Genomic DNA, 22,429 nt, shown 5'->3' with positions numbered 1-22,429 from the left:
ATGTGGGTTTTAAGGGAGAGGGTAAGGAGTCATTCCAATCCCGAGAGCGGAAAGACTTACCTTAGGGGGAAAAAAGGACGGGTATACACTCGCGCACACACACATATCCATCCACACATATACAGACACAAGCAGACATATTTAAAGACAAAGAGTTTGGGCAGAGATGTCAGTCGAGGCAGAAGTGCAGAGGCAAAGATGATGTTGAATGACAGATGAGGTATGAGTGGCGGCAACTTGAAATTAGCGGAGATTGAGGCCTGGTGGGTAACGGGAAGAGAGGATATATTGAAGAGCAAGTTCCCATCTCCGGAGTTCGGATAGGTTGGTGTTGCTGGGAAGTATCCAGATAACCCGGAAGGTGTAACACTGTGCCAAGATGTGCTGGCCGTGCACCAAGGCATGTTTAGCCAAAGGGTGATCCTCATTACCAACAAACACTGTCTGCCCGTGTCCATTCATGTGAATGGACAGTTTGTTGCTGGTCATTCCCACATAGAATGCATCACAGTGTAGGCAGGTCAGTTGGTAAATCACGTGGGTGCTTTCACATGTGGCTCTGCCTTTGATCGTGTACAACTTCCGGGTTACAGGACTGGAGTAGGTGGTGGTGGGAGGGTGCAGGGGACAGGTCTTACACCGGGGGCAGTTACAAGGGTAGGAGCCAGAGGGTAGGGATGGTGGTTTGGGGATTTCATAGGAATGAACTAAGAGGTTACAAAGGTTAGGTGGACGGCAGAAAGACGCTCTTGGTGGAGCAGGGAGGATTTCATGAAGGAGAGTGTCTTTCCGCCATCCACCTAACCTTCGTACATGTGTGTGTGTGTGTGTGTGTGTGTGTGTGTGTGTGTGTGTGTGTGTGTGTGTACGCGCGCGCTTGAGTGTGTATCTGTCCTTTTTTCCCCCTAAGGTAAGTCTTTCCACTCCTCGGATTGGAATGACTCCTTACCCTCTCCCTTAAAACCCACATCCTTTCGTCTTTCCCTCTCCTTCCCTCTTTCCTGATGAAGCAACCGTGGGTTGCGAAAGCTTGAAATTTGCGTGTGTGTGTGTGTGTGTGTGTGTGTGTGTGTGTGTGTGTGTGTTTGTGTTTGTTATTGTTTCTATCAACGTACCAACACTTTCGTTTAGTAAGTTACAGAATCTTTGTTTATATATAAACAAAGATGATGAGACTTACCAAACAAAAGCGCTGGCAGGTCGATAGACACACAAAAAAACACAAACATACACACAAAATTCAAGCTTTCGCAAGAAACTGTTGCCTCATCAGGAAAGAGGGAAGGAGAGGGAAAGTCGAAAGGATGTGGGTTTTAAGGGAGAGGGTAAGGAGTCATTCCAATCCCGAGAGCGGAAAGACTTACCTTAGGGGGAAAAAAGGACGGGTATACACTCGCGCACACACACATATCCATCCACACATATACAGACACAAGCAGACATATTTAAAGACAAAGAGTTTGGGCAGAGATGTCAGTCGAGGCAGAAGTGCAGAGGCAAAGATGATGTTGAATGACAGATGAGGTATGAGTGGCGGCAACTTGAAATTAGCGGAGATTGAGGCCTGGTGGGTAACGGGAAGAGAGGATATATTGAAGAGCAAGTTCTCATCTCCGGAGTTCGGATAGGTTGGTGTTGGTGGGAAGTATCCAGATAACCCGGACGGTGTAACACTGTGCCAAGATGTGCTGGCCGTGCACCAAGGCATGTTTAGCCAAAGGGTGATCCTCATTACCAACAAACACTGTCTGCCCGTGTCCATTCATGCGAATGGACAGTTTGTTGCTGGTCATTCCCACATAGAATGCATCACAGTGTAGGCAGGTCAGTTGGTAAATCACGTGGGTGCTTTCACATGTGGCTCTGCCTTTGATCGTGTACACCTTCCGGGTTACAGGACTGGAGTAGGTGGTGGTGGGAGGGTGCATGGGACAGGTTTTACACCGGGGGCGGTTACAAGGATAGGAGCCAGAAGGTAGGGAAGGTGGTGTGGGGATTTCATAGGGATGAACTAACAGGTTACGAAGGTTAGGTGGACGGCAGAAAGACACTCTTGGTGGAGTGGGGAGGATTTCATGAAGGATGGATCTCATTTCAGGGCAGGATTTGAGGAAGTCGTATCCCTGCTGGAGAGCCACATTCAGAGTCTGGTCCAGTCCCGGAAAGTATCCTGTCACAAGTGGGGCACTTTTGTGGTTCTTCTGTGGGGGATTCTGGGTTTGAGGGGATGAGGAAGTGGCTCTGGTTATTTGCTTCTGTACCAGGTCGGGAGGGTAGTTGCGGGATGCGAAAGCTGTTGTCAGGTTGTTGGTGTAATGGTTCAGGGATTCCGGACTGGAGCAGATTCGTTTGCCACGAAGACCTAGGCTGTAGGGAAGGGACCGTTTGATGTGGAATGGGTGGCAGCTGTCATAATGGAGGTACTGTTGCTTGTTGGTGGGTTTGATGTGGACAGACGTGTGAAGCTGGCCGTTGGACAAGTGGAGGTCAACGTCAAGGAAAGTGGCATGGGATTTGGAGTAGGACCAGGTGAATCTGAGGGGTGAGAGGGAGGGGGGAGAGGTGGGGTGTTGAGGGGGCTAGATGTTTTGGGTGCTGATTCAAAAGGGAAAAGTAGAGCTGCTCAAGGGGGAGGAAAGGGGAAAAGACATAGAAAATGCGATCAACTTACGGTGGATGCAAGAATTCTTGCGCTATTTGAAGATTATCATTATATCCAAATTTGCGTAGCACAGTCCAAGTTGTTTCATTTCTTCCCCTCTGAATAAAGAGGCAATGAAGAAACAGAAAACCTAAAAGAGTGATAGAATTTTTTTTATACAAAATGTATTCAAGGACATCAAGGTATACTTAGCACATGAAATAAATATTTTTAACAAGTATCTGCATATCACATAAATGGAATTTCATTTATCTTAAGTAGACCTTACATATCACAAATTTACCATTTTTTGTGATTGCATTTCCTGAAACTCCATTTGATAAATTGCGTCTTAAGACAGATTTTACATCTTCTAATGCCTGTGGCTGCAATGGGGCATTGAAACACCGTTTTTGGAAAAAATTCAGCTCCTCATCATTTAGTAACTCGTCATTGTCCACGTCACAGATCTGTGATTGAAGAACTAAGCATTAAAAAATGAAAGCACCAAATTAACAGAAAGCTACATGATTTTATGTAATGTTAAACCCAATTATTTGAAATATGTACCTTAAAAATTCTTGTTAGTGCTGCCTTACATTCTTCTGTGAGCTGCAAAGAAAAGATACACAATTAAATAAAGTTTATACCATCACAAATAGCTTCTCTAGGTGACTACTTAAAAAAATAGCTTAGAGAGAAAAAGGAGTATAAGACAGTGCATCCTCCAGTTTCGAGAAGACTTACAAATATTAACTGTACAGATGTTTGTTGCAAATTATGTACATATGAGAATATACTGTTGGACACATTTTACATAATGTTAATTGAATAGTAGCCAATGTTCAATCCATGACAAAGTGCCCCAATGGCAAAACTGAATGGAATGCATCTCAGTCTACAGTGAAATTTAATTTTTAGATTTCTGAAAACCAATGGAGTGAGCAACCGGGAACTTTCATCTCAAATTAGTTAAGTCCTTACAAAAGATAGTAACTCCTTACAAAAGAGACAGATGAAACTCACTTTCCCTTTTTTAAAAACAGGAATGAATTGTTTTAAGCAAATACTAGCAACTGAATTAATGTTAAGACACCTGCATCATAAGACATTAGTACGGGTTTCATTGTTATTAAATATTATGATAACCTGTCTCTTGGCAAGAAAAATTATATAGAGGTTTATACATTCATTTGCAGATGTTAATGTTGGGGGTCTTCATCTGTCTGAAGACTGGTTTGATGCAGCTCTCCATGTTACTCTATCCTGTGCAAGCCTCTTCATCTCGGACGGCAACCTCCATCCTTATGAATCTGCTTACTGTATTCATCTCTTGGTCTCCCTCTATGATTTTTATCCCCCCCCCTTTTTATCCCCCCCCCCCCCTCCCTTCCCCTACACTGCCACTTCCCGCCAGCACTTAATTGGTGATACCTTGATGTTTCAGAATGTGTCCTACCAACAGAATCCTTCTTCTGGTCAGGTTGTGTCACAATTTCTTTTCTCCCCAATTCTATTCAGTACCTCCACTTTAGTTAGGTGATTTTCATTCTTCTGTAGCACAACATTTCAAAAGCTGCTTCTATTTTCTTGTCTAAACTGTTTATCCTCCATGTTTCACTTCCATACATGGCTACAATCCACACAAATACTTTCAGAAAAGACTTCCTAACACTTACATTTATATTTAATGTTAACAAATTTTTCGTCTTCAGAAATGCTTTCCTTTCCATTGCCAGTCTACACTTTATATCCTCTCTGTATCAACAGTTATTTTGCTTCCCAAATAACAAAAATCATCAACTACATTAAGTGTCTCATTTCCTGATCTAACAACAGCATCACCTAATTTAATGTGACTACATTCAATTATCCTTGTTTTGCTTTTGTTAATGTTTATCTTATACCCTCCTTTCAAGATACTGTCCAACTGCTCTTCCAAGTCCTTTGCTGTCTCTGACAGAATAGGGTATTTTCACCACTTTGCAGAAATCATCTTAAGTGGTCAGTTATGTTGTTTTATGGTTATGACATGCTTTTGCCCCTCATGAATTTCAGCATTTAAAACAAAATGGAAATGATACTCAAATTATTTGAAAACTTGCTAAAATACTCCATTTGAGTCATGTGAAGCCTGTGACATCACTGGTTTGGATCCTGCCTGTAGTATCGTAAAGGACATTCACAGTGGTATCTTGTTATTCTGCAATTCATGTTTCGCATAAAGGGTTACAAATGGTGAGTAGTATGACACTGTACAAATACAGCTATCAAAACTACAGAAAATTTGTTTTTCACTGTTCCAAAGAATGAAAGGATGTGTAAAATGTTGTTGCAACTTTAGCTCATAAATATCCAAATGAGATAGTGGTCTCTTTATGTATTTATTCCTGTGAGGATAATTTTGATGTAAGTAAACACTCTGTGTGACCATGCCGTTGCTTTTAGCGTTAATAGATAGCTTGTTGGACTCGCAAGGCCGAACCTCATCCAGAACGAGGTTCCATCTCCTCCTCCCCCCCCCCCCCCCTTTTTTCATACATCTTCTTTACATTTACTTTCCTTTCCTCACAATACAGTTATTTCGGAGATTTAATTTCTACAGCATATTACACTCTAATAAATATTTTTATTTGTTAGCCTCATTTTACACTTAATCAGTTTAAGATGAATCACAAGGATGATGTTAAGAAACCATTTCATGCCTGATGTAGCTCTCATTCTGAAGCATCTGAGAAACCCTTTGACAATTTCTGAGCACATTATTCTTCCCAAACGAGTTATTAAAGATAGTTGCCACTATTTTTTATTGTACAGCCTTTCACGTGTTTCCATGGAAAGACTCATGGTCCAAGCAAATAATCTAGTTCCAGATTTCCCCAGTTTTTATAAAATTCTGTGAGTTATTGTTATGTCACACTACTACTATTCCAGTCACCATGAAATGAAGTTTTCATGCTTCTTATTTCCAGAACATCTAAGTTGTTTTTGAAGAAGGGATCATAAGTGCATCAACATTCAGAAGGTTTCCACAATAAGCCTTCAAAAAATTCCTTTCTATTATTACTTAAAAGGTGTACATGCATTTTCCATCATTAAATAGCTAAACTGTTAGTACAAAAAGTACGAAAAACATTCATAACTTATGCTAACTCCCCTAAAACATATGTTTAACACAGGAAAATGGCCTACTACAGTGTCTTCTTCCTGAACTTTAATTGCTACACCAAATTTTTCTTTGGTTCCTTTCCTGTTTGCTCAACGTATAGATTGAATAACATTGAAGATACGCTACAACCCTGTCTCACTCCCCTCACAACCACAGCTTCCTTTCCATGCCCCTTGATCCTTGTTAACTGCCATCTGGTTTCTGTACAAGTTGTACATAGCCATTTGCTCTCTGTATTTTATCCTGTTACCTTCAGAATTTCAAAGGGAATATTTTAGTCAAGACTGTCAAAAGCTTTCTCTAAGTCTACAAATGCTGTGAATGTAGTCTTGCCTTTCCTTAATCATCATCATCATCTTGGACAGTTTCCAGCCACTGGCTGGGTCTGTCGGGAACACAAGCCTCTCCATCGTGTTCTGTCTTTCCACCATTCCCCCTCTTCCACCTTCGTCCAGTTCTCTCCTCTTCTCGTCACACATTCCTTCACTCCCTTCACCCATCTATCTCTTGGTCTTCCTCTGGGCCTCTTCCCCTCCAGTTGCAGATCAAACATCCTCTTTGGAATTCTTCCCTCATCCATTCTCTTCATGTGTCCATACCACTGCAGTCTTGATTTTTCTATCCTGTCCTGTACTGGTTCCTCCTTTAGTCTTTCCCTCACAAACACATTTCGCAATCTGTCTCGTCTTGTTACACCCAACCTGCTCCTCTGGAACTTCATTTCACTAGCCTGTATTCTACTTTTGTCGCTTTTGTGCATTACCCATGTCTCACTTCCGTATGCCAATATGGGGACAAAGTAGGTTCGGTATATAATTCCCTTGGATTTCTGTGGCACCTCCTTGCTCCAAATAAGCCCCCTAATGCATTTGTAGAACTGCCCTGCTTTTCTGCACCTTTCATTTATTTCCAATGCGTTTCCCCCCTTACTTTCAATCACGCTTCCCAGGTACTTGAAGTTCTCTACCACTTGTAGTTTTTCCCCTCCACAAGTTATATCCACATTTGGCCTATTCGTCTTCCTTGTTGTGACAATTATTTCACTTTTCTTTGCAGAGAAATGCATTCCATATTGTGCTGCCATTGCCTCCCATGCATCTAACTGCTCTTGCACCTCCTTCTCGCAATTTCCCCATAACATCAGGTCATCGGCAAAAAGCACTGCTTTCATTTTATGATCTCCAATTGCATCTGACACTTGCTGTAGGATTTCATCCATAACAATAATAAACAATAAAGGCGAAAGTGCACTTCCCTGTCGCAGCCCATTTTCCAGCTTGAACCATGCAGTACGTTCCCTCCCCACTTTCACCTATCTTCTAAAACGTGTTCCTACATTTCTCTGGGGTCCAAAATGATTTTCCCCAAAATTGGCTCCTACTAGTTTCCCATTCTTCTTACGGATGTGCGTTAGTATTTTGCGAACATGACTTATTACACTGGTAGTTCAGTAATATTCACATCTGTCAGTACCTTCGTTCTTTGGAATTGGAATTACTATATTCTTGAAGTCTGAGATATTTTGCTTGTCTCATACAACTTGTACAACGGATAAAGAGTTTTGCCATGGCTGGCTCTCCCAAGGCTATCAGTAGTTCTGACTGAATGTCATTTACTCCCAGGGAATTGTTTTGACTTAGGTCTTCAAACTGCTCTACCAAATACTTCTCGCAGTATCATATCTCCCCTCTGATCCTCATCTATGTTCTCTTTCATTTCTATGACACTGCTTTCAAGTTCATCTCCCTTGTATAAACTCTCTACATACTCCTTCCACCTTTCAGCTTTCCCTTCTTTGATTAGGAGTGATTATCCGTCTGAGCTCTTTAATATTCAAACAGCTGCTTCTCTCTTCTCGAAAGGTCTCTTTAATTTTCTTATAGGCAGTATCTATCTTTCCCCTACTGATATAGGCTTCTAAATCCCTACATCTGTCCTCTAACCATCCCTGTTTACCTATTTTGCACTTCCTAATAACCTCATTTTTTAAACATTTGTATTCCCTTTCTCCTGTTTCATTTGCTGCATTTTTATATTTTTCTCCTTTCATCAACTAAATTCAATATCTGTTATCCATGGATAACCTTGTCCTTTTATCTATCTGATCCTCTGATGCATTCACTATTTACTCTTTACAAATTACCAAACTTGTCCGTATCGCATCCCTTTCCACTGTTCAATCAATACCTAATGCTCCCTCTCAAACTCTCCTTAGGTTAGGTTTGGTTCGGTTAGAACAACCTACCTATCCTACCTTTTTGCAATTTCCTCAGTTTTAATCTACAGTTCATAAACAATAAATTATTGTCTGCACCCACATCTGTCCTTGGAAATGTCTTAAAATTTAGAATCTGGTTCCAATATCTCTGTCTTACCATTTTATAAACAATCTGAAACTTTCTGGTGTCTCCAGGTCTCTTCAACATATCAACCTTCTTTTGTGATTCTTAAGCCAAGTGTTAGCGATGATTAAATTATGCTTTGTGCAGAATTCTATCAGGCAGCTTCCTCTTTATTTCCTTTCCTCTATCATATGCAGATAAAGCAGATTACATACAGAGTATATTGGTCTTTAGCTTGGAAACATTATGGATTTATCCAAACATTTACAAATAAATGCCACTCATAGGAGTCCTACAAATTTCCTATCACCTGCCTGTAGAAAGTCAGTTGTATTCTGTGTTTAGCTAGTAGCTTGCATTTTACTTGCTTGTAAGAGTTTAATCATTGTGCATGGTGAACTACAAGGCACCAGTGCTAATTTTTTTCTCCCATATTCATCGTCTGTAGTTTGTATTCTATGTAAAGAAGCTTGTAATGCCTAAAGCACTTGTTTTGTAGCCCAATATATTGTCAAAACTGTCTCACTGTACCTTTCTGATTGTATAGAGGTTACTACTTTCTTTTGTATTGTTATATAGTTGTATTTGGTGAGATGAGGATGTGGACTGTGTCCATTATGTGAGGATTTTGAGGGTTGATTGATCACTGGCATCGGCTAGAAAAGGCCTTTGTTAGACATGGTTCACATGCTTTAGCTTGCTGTCCTGCGCAGTGGCAGCACTGTGGCAAAGGCTGTTGTACACTGAGGTGATAAAAATCATGGGATAGCAAAAAGCACATATACAGATGGTGATAGAATCGAGCACACAAGGTGCATTGGCGGAGCTGTCATTTGTACTTGGATGATTCATGTTAAAAGATTCCCAACGTGATTATAGCCACTGGCTTTGAATGCAGAAAGGCAGCTGGAGCTAAATACATGGGACATTCCATTTCAGAAATCATTAGGGAATTCAATACTCTAAGATCCACAGTGTCAAGAATGCACTGAGAATACCACATTTCAGGCATTACCTCCCACCACGGACAACACAGGTGCCAAAGACCTTTATTTAACAACCAAGAGCAGCAGTGTTTGTGTAGTGTTATCGGTGCAAAAAGACAAGCAACACTGCATGAAATAACTGTAGAAACTAATGTGGGAATACCATGAACCTATCTATTATGACAGCACAGTGAAAACTAGTGTTAATGAGCTATGGCAGCAAACAACCGACACAAGTGCCTTTGCTAACAGCATGGCGTTGCCTGCAGCGCCTCTCCTGGGCTCGTCAGAATATCAGTTGAGCCCTAAACAACTGGAGAACTGTGGTCTGGTCAGATGAGTCCTGATTTCAGTTGGTGCTGATGCTAGACTTCGAGTGCCGTGCAGAACCCAGGAAGCTACGGACTCAAGTTGTCGACAAGGCACTGGGCAAGCTGGTGGTGGCTCCACAATGGTGTGGGCTGTATTTACATGGAGTGGAACCTATCACTGACTGGAAATGGTTATGTTCAGCTACTCGGAGACAATTTGCAGCCATTCATATTCCAAAACAATGATGGGATGACAATGCGCCACATCATTGGGTCACAACTATTCACGATTGTTTTGAAGAATGTTCTGGACAATTCAAGTAAATGATTTGACTACCCATGCCGCCTGACATGAATCCCATTTAACATTTATGGGACATAATAGAGAGGTGTCAGATTGTGCACAAAATCCTGCACCAGCTACACTTTTGCAATTATGGACACCTATAGCAGCAGCATGGCTCAGTATTTCTGCAAGGTACTTCAACGACTTGTCAAGTCCATGCCATGTCAGGTTGCTGCACTACGCCCTGCAAGAGGGGGTCTGACAGAATATTAAGAGGTATCCCATGACTTTTTATCACTTCACTGTACACTTTAAGCCTCTGGCGTTAACTTATTCCTTGACATGACAGTGTTTTCCACAGTACCTGGCCTGTCCAGTTTATCCTCACCAAAGGGTGAATGGTGAACTGTATCAAGTTTATAATCTCAGGGTGCACAGCAAATATGGATATTAGTCCCATAGTTACCTAATTATATCTTAATAACAGACATGAGATGCTACCCATTGCTGGAAGTTTTTCTCACTAGCATGGTTCACCTTCTCAAAGTTCCGCAAACAGCTGTAAGATCAGAAAACAAAGCCACTGTGCACACAGAATATTTGTTGGGGAGCTTAGGACAGAGATATGGACAATGCTTTGTTAGCTGTTACTGAAAAGACTGGGTGAAACCACTTGTTAATAATGGTACAAATGACACGTTACCCAAGTTGAGTGCTTAGACAGATATGGACAATTCTGCAGCTACCCTGGTGTGTATCTTGCTTGTACTCCATTTTCAGGACGATGACTGCTGTTGTATTGTGTCATTCTATAACCCCGTAATGAATCCACAAGGGAACATGGTAATTAAAGCATATACATGATTATAATGTAATCATTATAGATTAATTCAATGGATATCCAAAGGAATTGTTTTGATGAGTTCAGATAATTATAATTAGAAGGCTTGGGTGGTGGGGGAAGAGGGGAAATAGGGGTTATAGTGAGACAAGAATTTCAAAAGAAATTTTAAAAGTTCCTGAACAGCTTAGAGACTTAAGGTCATCTGCCAAAATAAAGAAATAAACAGCAAGTCCTCAGACAAACCTTGAACAATATGGCAAACAATTTATATAGGATGAGTTCACCTCACCATAGTAGCTGCAAGAAAGAACTAAGCCACAGCCAGAAAGTCAGCTACAATAATTCTAACTTATCAACCCTCTCTTCCTGCCACTCTTCCTCCCCAGGATGCATGATCCTGTACCTTGAAAGCAAGCTGATGGGACCATAGCTGATCACACATTATGTCACTATGTTTCTATTACAGGCATTTTCTACATCTGCATCTACATAGGTACTTCACAAGACACTGTACAGCATGTTGTGGACAGTACACCGTACCACTACTAGCGATTCCATTTCCTGTTCCACCTGCAAATGAGTTAGGGAAAATGACTATCTATATGTCGCTGTACAAGACCCAATTTCTTGAATCTTATCATCATGGTCCATATGCACAATATAGGTTGACGACAGTAGAATCGTAAGGCAGCCACTTCAAATGCTGGTTCTCTAAATTTTCTCATAGTGTTTCTCAAAAATGAACATCACCTTTCCTCCAGGGATTCTCATCTGAATTCTCGAAGCATCTCTGTAACACTTGTGTGTTGTCTGAACCTACCACTAACAAATCTAGCACCTGCCTCTGAATTGCTTCAATGTTTTCCACCAATCTGACCCTAAACACTTGAGCAGTACTCAATAATAGGTCACAGCGGCATCCTATATGTGATCTCCTTTACAGGTGAACCACTTTTTCCTACAATTATCCCAATAAACCGAAGTCGGCCATTTGCCTCCTCTATCACAGCTCTCACATGCTTGTTCCACTTCATATCGTTCTGCTCATTATGTCCAGATATTTAAAAAACTTGACTGTGTCAAGCACAACACTAATAATAGAAACTGAATATTAAAGGTTTGTTCTTCCTACTCATCTGCATTAACTTCCATTTATCACACCAATTGTAAATTTTGTCTAAGTCATCTTGTATCTTCCTACAGTCACTCAACGTCGAAACATTACAGTGCACAACAGCATCATCAGCAAACAACCGCAGACTGCTGCCCACCCTGTTCGCCAAATAATTTATGTATACAGAGAACAACAACAGTCCCATCGTATTTCCCTGGGGCACCTCTGACAATACCCTTGTCTCAGATGAACATTCGCCGTCAAGGACAACATACCGGGTTCAATTACTTAAGAAGCCGTTGAGCCAACTGCCTTAGTTAACAGCCTGCAATGGGGCACCGTGTCAAATACTTTCTGGAAATCTAGAAATATGGAATCTGCCTGTTGCCCTTCATCCATAGTCCACAGTATACCATGTGAGAAAAGGGGGAAGCTGAGTTTCGCACGAGTGATGCTTTCTAAAACCATGCTGATTTGTGAACAGGAGCTTCTCAGTCTCAAGAAGTTTATTGTATTCAAACTGAGAATATGTTCGAGGATTCTGCAGCAAACATAAGTTAGGGATAGTGGACTGTAATTTTGCAGGTCCAGTCTTTTACGCTTCTTATACACTCAAGTCACCTATGCTTTTTTCCAGTCACTTGGAACTTTGTACTGGGTGAGAGATTCACGATAAATGTAAGTTAGGTAAGGAGCTAAGACTGTAGAGTACTCATCGTAAAACTGAATTGAGATCCATCTGGACCTGGTGATTTATTTGCTTTCAAATTTTCAGTTGTTTATCTATGCCAGGGATTCTTATTACCATGTCATCCATACGGCAGTCTGATCGATGGTCAAATGATGGTATGTTTGTATGATTCTCTTGTGTGAATGATTTCTTGAATGTGAAATTTAAAACTTAGCCTTTCGTTTTGCTGTCTTTAACTACCACACCAGACCAGACAAGGGCTGAATGGAAGCCTCATACCCACTTAGTGATTTTACATAGGACCAAATTTTGCTCTGGATCTCTGCCAGATCCTCTGCTAATGAGTGACAGTGGTAGCTATTGTATGCGTCGTGCATAGATTTTTTTCATACACGCATTAGCCTCTACTAACTTTTGCTTGTCATCTTTTGTACACACTCTTTAAAAGAGTGCAACAACCTCTGCTTCCTCAGCATCTTTCTAATTTCATTACTAAACGATGGTGGACCTTTTCCAGCCTTTATCCATTTACTAGGCATAAACTCCCCAGACCACAATTTACAATCAGCTTAAATTTTGCCCATAATTCCTCTATGTTCATCTTCCTGGAACTAAGTGATGTCAATTCACTGTCTAAGTGAGATGCTAACAACTGCTTACCTGCTCTATCTAGCAGAAGCACTCTCCTAGCTTTCTTGACTAATTTGTTTAAGTTTCATAACCATAGTTGCTGTAATGACATCACAATCACTAATCCTCCATTTATATATTGACATTGCCGATATGGTCCGGCCTATAAGTATATACAAGACCTAAGATATTTGGATTTCGTGCAGCTGCTCAAGACAGTTTTCAGAAAATGTGTTCAAAAGTATTTCACATGACTGTCATTCTATAACCCCGTAATGAATCCACAGACTTCCCAGTCTACATTCCACAGGTCAAAGTCGCCTCCAACTAGTGTTGGATGATCTGGTACTTCCACGTTGCTGACCTCTGACTTTCTTTGAGTGACTATATAACTGTAGCAGTGGAGTCAGGTGGTCGGTAAAAAGATCATCTACACCTGTTGTACATGACCTAATAACTTCACTGTCACACTCAACTTTGATCTCAATAGAGACAATATTTTGTCAACTGCAATGAATGCTCCCCTTCCTATGGTCTCTAGTCTTTCTTTCCAATACACATTCCACAACATGCTAAATATCTCAGAGCTTTTCATTTCGAGTTTCAGCCAGCTCTCAGTGCCAAGAATAATCTGAGCATAAGAACTTTCCTCAAGGGCACTAAATCTGAGAACTTTATTATTAATATTTCAACAGTTTACTGACAAAATTTTTACAGTTGAAGTGTCTTTACTCTGAATGCCATCTGACTTACCATGCTGCGTACTGACTGACAAGTGTTCATCAGGGCATCCCAAACTACCTAGTCTAAAAAACCCTCATATGCACTCCACAAATACTCTGCTGTGAGAGTAGCTGCTTCCTTTGTGTAGTGCATCCCTGGTCTATTGAGGAGAGCCCTACAAATACCCACACGGAAACAAAGATCTAGGAATCTGCAGCCAAGACCATCACAGAGTAGACGAAGCCTTTGGTTGAGACCCTCCACTTGGCTCCAAACCATAGGACCCTGATCAACTCTGGGAACAATGCTGCAAATAGCAAGCTCAGCTTGCACCCTGCACGCAAGGCCAGCAGTCTTCACCACCTCCTCCAGTTGCCTGTAGGAACCGAAATGGCCTCAGAACCAATGTGACACACACTGATGGTGCCAACATGAGCCACAACTTGCAGACAACTGCACGCTGTACACTCAATAGCTGCACACAAGACCACCTCCTCATCTCAGATGAGCCTCCCAGCAGACCTACAGAGTGCACTTTGGCTTTCTTTCCAGCCCAGAATGCCATTTACCTATGGGGCTCCATAATGCGCCTAACATTGCAGCTCCCAATAACTAGGAAATCCCCTGCTCCTCCGAGTGCCTGCTTGGACCCTGCTGAAGGAGCGGCCACCTGTCCACTCACAAGGTGAATGGGCAAGGCCTGGCGGCCAGTCTTCACATTGGCCCTCTGCCTTGAATGATGCGAACGTATTACCACCATCACTCACCTTGCTGTGAGGGCTGATCCACCATGTCGTGTACACTAGGAGATGCCTCAGAAGCAGAGCCCATGGGCAAAACAAGCGACACTTGAGGTGTCCCATCTGATGTGCCAGCACCTTCTCCACCACTACACTCCAAGGCAGCAGCCTGAAGGTGATTGATCATAGCCAAAAGCACTTTCAGCTGCAGCCAGCTCCTCCCAGATTCACACATAGCATTCACACATCCTAACCACCTTAGCAAGGCTAACTGAAGAAGTAGGCTAGAAAAGCAGACAGAATCCTAGATACGCAACTTGCTATCCTCCTGATGTGTCACCAATGGATTCTGATGCATTAATGAGCTATGTAGCTGGCTGTTTAGGAACAACTATTGTGCTACACAATGAATGAATTCATCCTTTCAAAAATGCGAGTTTAAACCTCATAAACAGAAACAAAACAAATACGCATGAAATTTAGTAAATATACTATGAGGAAAACACAGATAAAGAAAAACACTTAACTTGCCGCTCCGTAAATATACATCAGGCAACATCTGCGGCCTGACTGACTTGTTTTTCTAAACTGCACTGTGGAGTGAATGAATTTACATTTACAAAAAAAGAGATATTAAACCTCTTGGACACAAACACACACATGAAATGCAATAAATATACTACAGCGAAACCACAGAAAAAGATAACTTTTAACTTTCTACTCTGTAGATATATATCAGCCACGAACTGGTGCTCCCAAATCAACTAGCTCACTTCCTTGAATTCTTAAACACTCAGGTACCCCACCTCTAAGGAAAGGAGGAGGGAATCCTGTATGTTCTGTAATTGTTTTTCTTCTGTATACAAACACGGTATCAGATTAATGTACTCAGGAAAATGGAGCAGACGAAGAATTTCTTGGCATAGTGTTATCTCATCTGTTTCAATGGCCTTACGATCGCATATCACGTAGTATTACGGGCTGTAAATCATTCTGGTATAAAAATCTTGAAGACATATTCAGAGACTGCAGCTGAGTAGACAATAGAATCCCTCAGTTTCCACCCATTAATGTACACAAAGACAAAGTTGCAGTGTTCACTTAAAATATTGATGAAGGAATCTAAAATATATGCTGATATGCTGCTAATAATGAAAACAAAAGTCTACACTTTGTCAAAAAACTACAATTTTACCTATACCTACTGCCAATAACGCTTAGTGAAATGTAATGAAATTGTTGACACTAGCACTCATACTCCTGCTGCTCATGAAATTGCAGGTAATACCTAATTTGATTAGACCGAGCGAGGTGGCGCAGTGGTTAGCACACTGGACTCGCATTCGGGAGGACGACAGTTCAATCCCGTCTCCGGCCATCCTGATTTAGGTTTTCCGTGATTTCCCTAAATCGTTTCAGGCAAATGCCGGGATGGCTCCTTTGAAAGGGCACGGCCGATTTCCTTCCCAATCCTTCCCTAACCCGAGCTTGCACTCCATCTCTAATGACCTCGTTGTCGACAGGACGTTAAACACTACCCACCACCACCTAATTTGATTATGTTTCGTTTAAGGGTTGATTCCACCCAAAAAATTTTCTTCTACTTTGTCGTTAAATCAGCATGTCACGTAAAGATGTAGCAATATCCAAGCTTTGAAGTCAAAACTTCATTGGTTTTTTTAGTTTTGAATTTTTAACATTATTTTTCATCGTATTTTTGAAAAATCATCTTTTGGTGATGTAATCCACAAACTGGTATTAAATACAAAAATGCTAACACACTTAGTAAGAAGATTAGGGAATTGTGTGTCTCTGTCTTGTATCTCAAAGATCAAAGGAAGTGGAAGCAAATAATAAAAGAGTTTCAGGTGTATTGCAAACAGCCACAGTTTGTCATACAACATGGGATACTGTTTGGCTCAACCATGTGTTGTTAAGCAGCTTTGCAGACAGAAATATTACAGCAAGCACATGATCATATGTTATCAGATCATGAGAGTAAGAGAACAATGGATAGAAGAGCAGCAGAAAGGTTCTTAGAGAACCAGGCATGCCAATGTTCAACAGTAGGTCAGTCAATACCTGTATTCCATGTACGGAATGTGCCGATTTATGCCATCAAAAGTTACAATTACAAACACTACTGGAGTCCTGCTACCCATTTAAAATGATAGGAGCCAATATTTTGGAACCATTTCAGAGGAGACAATCGGGGGAAAAGTGTATATTAACAATTATTGCTCACTTCTCAAGGTATTCAGTAACAACAGCAATACTAGGTCAGAAACCAGGGACAGTAGCTCATGCTATGGTAAATCACTGGATACTTAAATTCAGGGTATTGCAAATGATTATTACGGAACAAGGGACAAATTTCATGTCTAATCTCATTAAGCACTTGTACCTGTTAAGAAATTACGTACAAGTCCATTCTACCCACAGGCAAAATGATCGCACGGAAAGATTTCATATGACTATATCAAAGATGCCAAGCCATTATGAGAATTCTCAACTCCTGGACTGGGACACACATTTAGATTTTGGAGTTAGTGCTTGAAATTCAAAAACTCTTACAGGAACAGGGTTATCACTAGATCTACATGAAATTAGCACTTAAACTTTGAAAATTTGGCATTTTGAAATTCGAATTTAGCATTTATATTTTTCAGTGTGTATGCATTAAAGCGACCCTAAACAGCATATACATACAAAATTCTTATCTTATAGTTTGACTTTTTTCCTTTTTCACTATTCAGTTTTCTTTAACAAAAAAACAGGAAACTGATTGTTTATGTAACACAACACCATAGTGTTAGTTTTCATTCTCACACACATTATAGGCCTACACACAAATGTTTATCTACTGAATGCAATCACTGAAGTTGTTTCAATGGTGTCTGGCTTCAATGACCACCTGTCACTTACAGCTAAATTGTACGTTGAGAAGTTTCTCTCTGCATACACACTACTGACAGATGCCCAAATTGCAGATAAAGCAGCTCTTCCAAATTCTACATCTACATCTACACTCTGCAAACCACTGTAAGGTGCACACCAAAGTGTACACCCAGTTCCATTCACATACAGAGTGTAGTACGAATGACTGACTGACTGACTGACTGAATGCCTCTAGTCATGTAGTAATTATCCTAATCTTATCCTCATGATCCCTATGTGAGTGATACGTAGGGGATTGTAGTGTAGTCCTAGAATCATTGTTTAAAGCCTTGAAACTTTGCTAGTAGACTTTCTCAGGATAGTTTACGCCCATCTTCAAGAATCTTCCAGTTCAGTTCCTTCAGTATTTCTGTGGCACTCTCCCACAGACTGAACAAACATGTGACCATTCATGCTGCCCTTCTCTGTATACATTCAATATCCCCTGTTAGACCTATTTGGTATGGGTCCCACACACTTGAGCAATATTCTAGAACATGTCACATGATTGATTTGTAAGCAATATCCTTTGTAGACTGATTGCACTTCTCCAGTATTCTACCAATAAACCGAAGTCTACTATCTGCTTTACTCATGACTGGGCCTAGGTGATACTTGCATTTCACATCCCTACGAAGTGTCACATCCAGGTATTTGTACGAGTTGGCAAATCGCAAAAGTGACTCACTGATATTATAGTCATAGGATATATTACAGTCAGGATATATTATAGCCATAGGATTTCGTTTTGTGAGGTGCACTTCTGAACATTTAAAGGAAGCTGCCCATCTTTGCATGGCTTTCAAATCTTATCCAGATCTGACTGAATATTTATACAGCTTCTCTCAGATAGTACTTCATTACAGGTAATTGCATCATCTGCAAAAAGCCTGATTTTATTATTAATATTGTCTGCAAGGTCATTAATATACAGTGTGAACAGCAATGGTCCCACCACACTTCACTGGGGCACATTTGAAGTTAGTCCTACATCTGATGACGACTCTCCATCCGAGGTAACATATTGTATCCTTCCTATTAAAAGGTCCTCAAGCCAGTCACAGATTTCACTTTATAGCTTATATGATCAAACTTTTAACAATAAGCCTAGGTGTGGTATTGAATCAAATGCTTTTCGGAAATCAAGAAATACAGCATCTACCTGGCTGCCATGATCCAAAGCTTTCAGTATGTCATGTGAGAAAAGTGAGAGTTGGGTTTCATACGACTGACGTTTTCGGCATTCATGCTAGTTAACATTGAGGTGGCCATTCAGTTGAAGATATCTCATTATGTTTGAGTTCATAATATGTTGTTGTCTGAACTCATTAAGCAGCTGTATCACTTACTGAAAGTTAGGAAATTACGTATGAGTCCATTCCACCCACAGGCAAATGGTCGCAAAGAAAGCTTTATTTTAAGCATTTAAGCTCTGCACAGAAAAGACGTTGCACTATATCAGGTTTCTCATCACATCTCAAAAAGTCAACAAAGTGTCGATGGAATGACAAATATGCTTCAAAAAATTTGTCACACGCAGTCCTTTCAAATTATGGACTGTTTTTTGATATATTAACAACAGCAGATTCATTCAAACACACGTTTGTACCACAAACAGTTAATAATGTCTGTTGAAGAACAATGTTCACAATTTCCTTTCAATAGTAATTTGATACTCTCATTCACAAATTTGCACTGTAAGATGACTAAATATGATGTAGCTTTATTTTTTAAATGATCAAGAATGAGCTCAATGGCAACATTTTTCTTTTTTATTGATCAGAAAATTTTGATGATTGCTGGTTAGTGTGTCAAAGTACTGCACTGCTTGGAACCAAGAATTCCATCTCTTGATTACTGGATTGGAAAAAAGTTTTTCTGGTAGCTGAAGATATTTCTCTTGTTGAAACTGAAGGTAGGTGCTCTTCATTTTGTGAGTGCAGAAATGCCATTTTCACCTCACTAACAATAAAACTTAGCTCCTGTAATTCTTTCGTGAAGATGTTACCAATTAAGTTCATTTTGTGCCTCGAGTGTTTGAAATGTATTAAACAGATTTCCATTCAATATATGAAGGGCATCATAAGAAGATCCCATGTACACAGCAGAGTCTGAAACTAAAGCCACAACATTTTCATATTTAACGTTGTTGTAGTCTTTTAGGGTGCTTACTATGGCCTGGGCAGAAGTACTTCTGTTAGGAACATCTAAAAAGTTACACGGAGCCAGATACAGTTTCTGTTCTGATGTTACAGTCATTGTCCGAAATAAAACTGCAATTACACACCTACCATTTTCGTCACAATTTTCATTGGTAATAATCACAATAGGAACACCCTTCACAGCATACTTGATTCTTCTTTAATTTCGTCACTACACTGTCTGACATATTCTTGATGAAATCTATCTCAATTCAGCACTGGATATGTATTTATTAAAAAATAAACTAACTTCAACATCGTTTAGTTTAGTCAATGGGATGTTTGCCTTCAAACACATTTTAACTACAACTTTGCTTCTGCTGTTTTTTCCCCAACATTTGAAGCTATAATGAAACAAATTGGTTATACATGTATCATTCAAAGTATTTTCCATCGCTGGCCACTACTTCCTCTCATCTTTCAGGCAATGTACACATTCTGCATCGAAAAAATCGTTCATCTTTTGAAGTGATCCCCGAACCAATCCAATTTGTGACTTCATCGTGAGATCGGAAATGTTGGTCAGCCAGGCAATGCGTCATTGATCTAAACAGGTGATAGTAAGAGGGAGCAATGTCTGGAGAATATGGTGGGTGGGGTAGAACTTCCCATTTTAACATTTCCAAGTACGTTTTGACCTCTTTAGCAATGTGAGGTCGAGCATTGTCATGCTGCAAAAAGACTGTCATGCCTCTCGCTGTATTGCGGCCATTTATCTTTTAATGCTCTGCTCAGACACATTAATTGTGTTCGATAACGAGCACCTGTGATTGTTTCACTTGGTTTTAACACCTCATGGTACACGACGCCGAGCTGGTCCCACCAAATACAGAGCGTGATCTTGGAGCTGTGAATATTCGGTTTGGCCGTCAACGTGGAAGCATGGCAAGGATATCCCCATGATTTTTTGCATTTAGAGTTATCATAATGAACCAATGCGATGCAGAAATCCCTTCCGTTTTTGCCTCTGAAGCAACTGTTCACAAACACACAAACGTCGTTCAATGTCTCTTGGTTTCAGCTCACTCGGGACGCAAGTTTCTTCTTTCTGAATCATGCCCATAGCCTTGAGACGTTTTGAAATGGCTTGCTTTGTCACTCCCACTAATCATGCCAATTCTTCTTGACTTTGACGCAAGTCTTCACTCGGCAATGTCTCCAATTCTGCATCTTCGAAAACATTCTCTCTTCCACCACTATGATGGCCTACGAAGTTAAAATCACTGTTCTTGAAGAGTTGAAACCACTCACAACACGTTCTTTCACTAATAGCATCCTTAGCATATGTACTTGAGAGCATTTGATGAGACTAAGCCGCTGTTTTCTTCATATTGAAACAAAACAATAACGTCTCCCGCAAATGAAGAGAATTAGGTTCGTAAACTGACATTTTCAATCAAGAATAACTTTATGATGCAGCGCAAATGTACTTATGTTTGAATGAGGTTATGCTGACCGAGGTCCAAGCTAACTGCCCGATGTCTGTGATCTGTTTCTTTCTATCGCTACTTACCATTGTCACCACTCATAGGCAAACGGCAGAAACAAAGTTGTACGCCTTGTATATTGTGGCACAGATTCATTCTTCAATTTTTTTTTTTTAATTTTTGTTTATTTATTTATTTATTTATTTGCGTCATCTAGCAGCTCACCAATAGCAGCTTGCGATTTAAATGAAGTTCCTGCAGCCAAAGAATACACTCTTTTTGCCTTGTGACTAGCACTTTTAATGTGTTTTTCTAATTTGTCCTTCCTCCTCTCAGCTGGGTTTCACATAAAAAAACAGCCAAAGAACAGCCAAACCAAACTTGTGAACTAAAACTTGGCATCCCGCTATCAGGGAGTGTGGGGAGGAGAGAGAGCAGAGAGAATTTGCTATGGGGAGTGGTGGGATGTGGGGGTAAGAAGCAGGTAACACAAACCTGTGTTTTGAGTTTCCATGAGCTCCTGATAACTGGCTTCCTTTTCCAAACTGAAGCTGAAGATAACTCCACAGTGGGCCAACATCCACAACATCACTCATTTTCAAACACACACACACACACACACACACACACACACACACACACACACACACACCCCAAGTGCTGCAAAACACAGGCAGCGACATCACAGCTCAGTGACAAAACCAGATGACAATGCAGTCAGCACCAGCTAACAGTACACTGCACACTTGGCAGCCAACATCTACATATCACTATGGCACAAAGTTGCCGATTGCTATTTATCACAACTGGGGAGTCCCCAACGCCAAGCTATAATTCCCAAGAAGTTTGTTTGCTGCTTTCCTCACCAACATTTCCGTGTTTTGTGCAAGGAGCTGCATTTACGAGGGTGAGTCAAATGAAAACCTTAAATATTTTTTTAAATATCATTTACTGTGCAGAAGTGGTATAAAGCTGTATCACTTTTCAACACAATCTCCCCCACACTCGTTGCAAGTCCTCCAGCGCATACAAAGTGCATAAATTCCTTTAGAAAAAAATTCTTTTGGTAGCTAGCGCAACTACTCATGCACCGCATGGCGTACCTCTTCATCAGAACACTTTCCTCCCATTGCGTCCAAACATATGGAAATCACTGGGGGGCAAGATCTGGTGAGTATGGTGGATGAGGAAGACACTCAAAATGCAGGTCTGTGATTGTTGCAACTGTTATATGGGTAGTGTGGGGCCTTGCATTGTCATGTTGCAAAAGGACACCTGCTGACAGCAATCCACGTCGCTTTGATTTGATTGCAGGCCACAGATGATTTTTTAGGAGATCTGTGTATGATGCACTGGTGACAGTTGTCCCTCTAGGCATGTAATGCTC

At 40.7% G+C, this 22,429-nt stretch overlaps 1 protein-coding gene across 1 annotated transcript in view; it reads right to left on the bottom strand.

Annotated features, from left to right (window-relative positions):
* The window catches only part of LOC124716320 (mitochondrial Rho GTPase), a gene marked incomplete in the record, with an annotated part of 167,053 nt that overhangs the window by 77,248 nt on the left and 67,376 nt on the right, over nucleotides 1-22,429 (bottom strand). The window contains 3 exon segments of the mRNA XM_047243164.1: nucleotides 2,672-2,792; nucleotides 2,946-3,111; nucleotides 3,212-3,253. Of these exon segments, the coding sequence (XP_047099120.1) occupies nucleotides 2,672-2,792; nucleotides 2,946-3,111; nucleotides 3,212-3,253 (329 nt within the window).

Source organism: Schistocerca piceifrons, chromosome 1 (assembly GCF_021461385.2).
Source record: "Schistocerca piceifrons isolate TAMUIC-IGC-003096 chromosome 1, iqSchPice1.1, whole genome shotgun sequence".
Lineage (NCBI taxonomy): Eukaryota > Metazoa > Arthropoda > Insecta > Orthoptera > Acrididae > Schistocerca > Schistocerca piceifrons.
The sequence above is the reverse complement of the archived record's forward strand: the minus strand, read 5'-3'. Positions and strand labels throughout refer to the sequence as shown.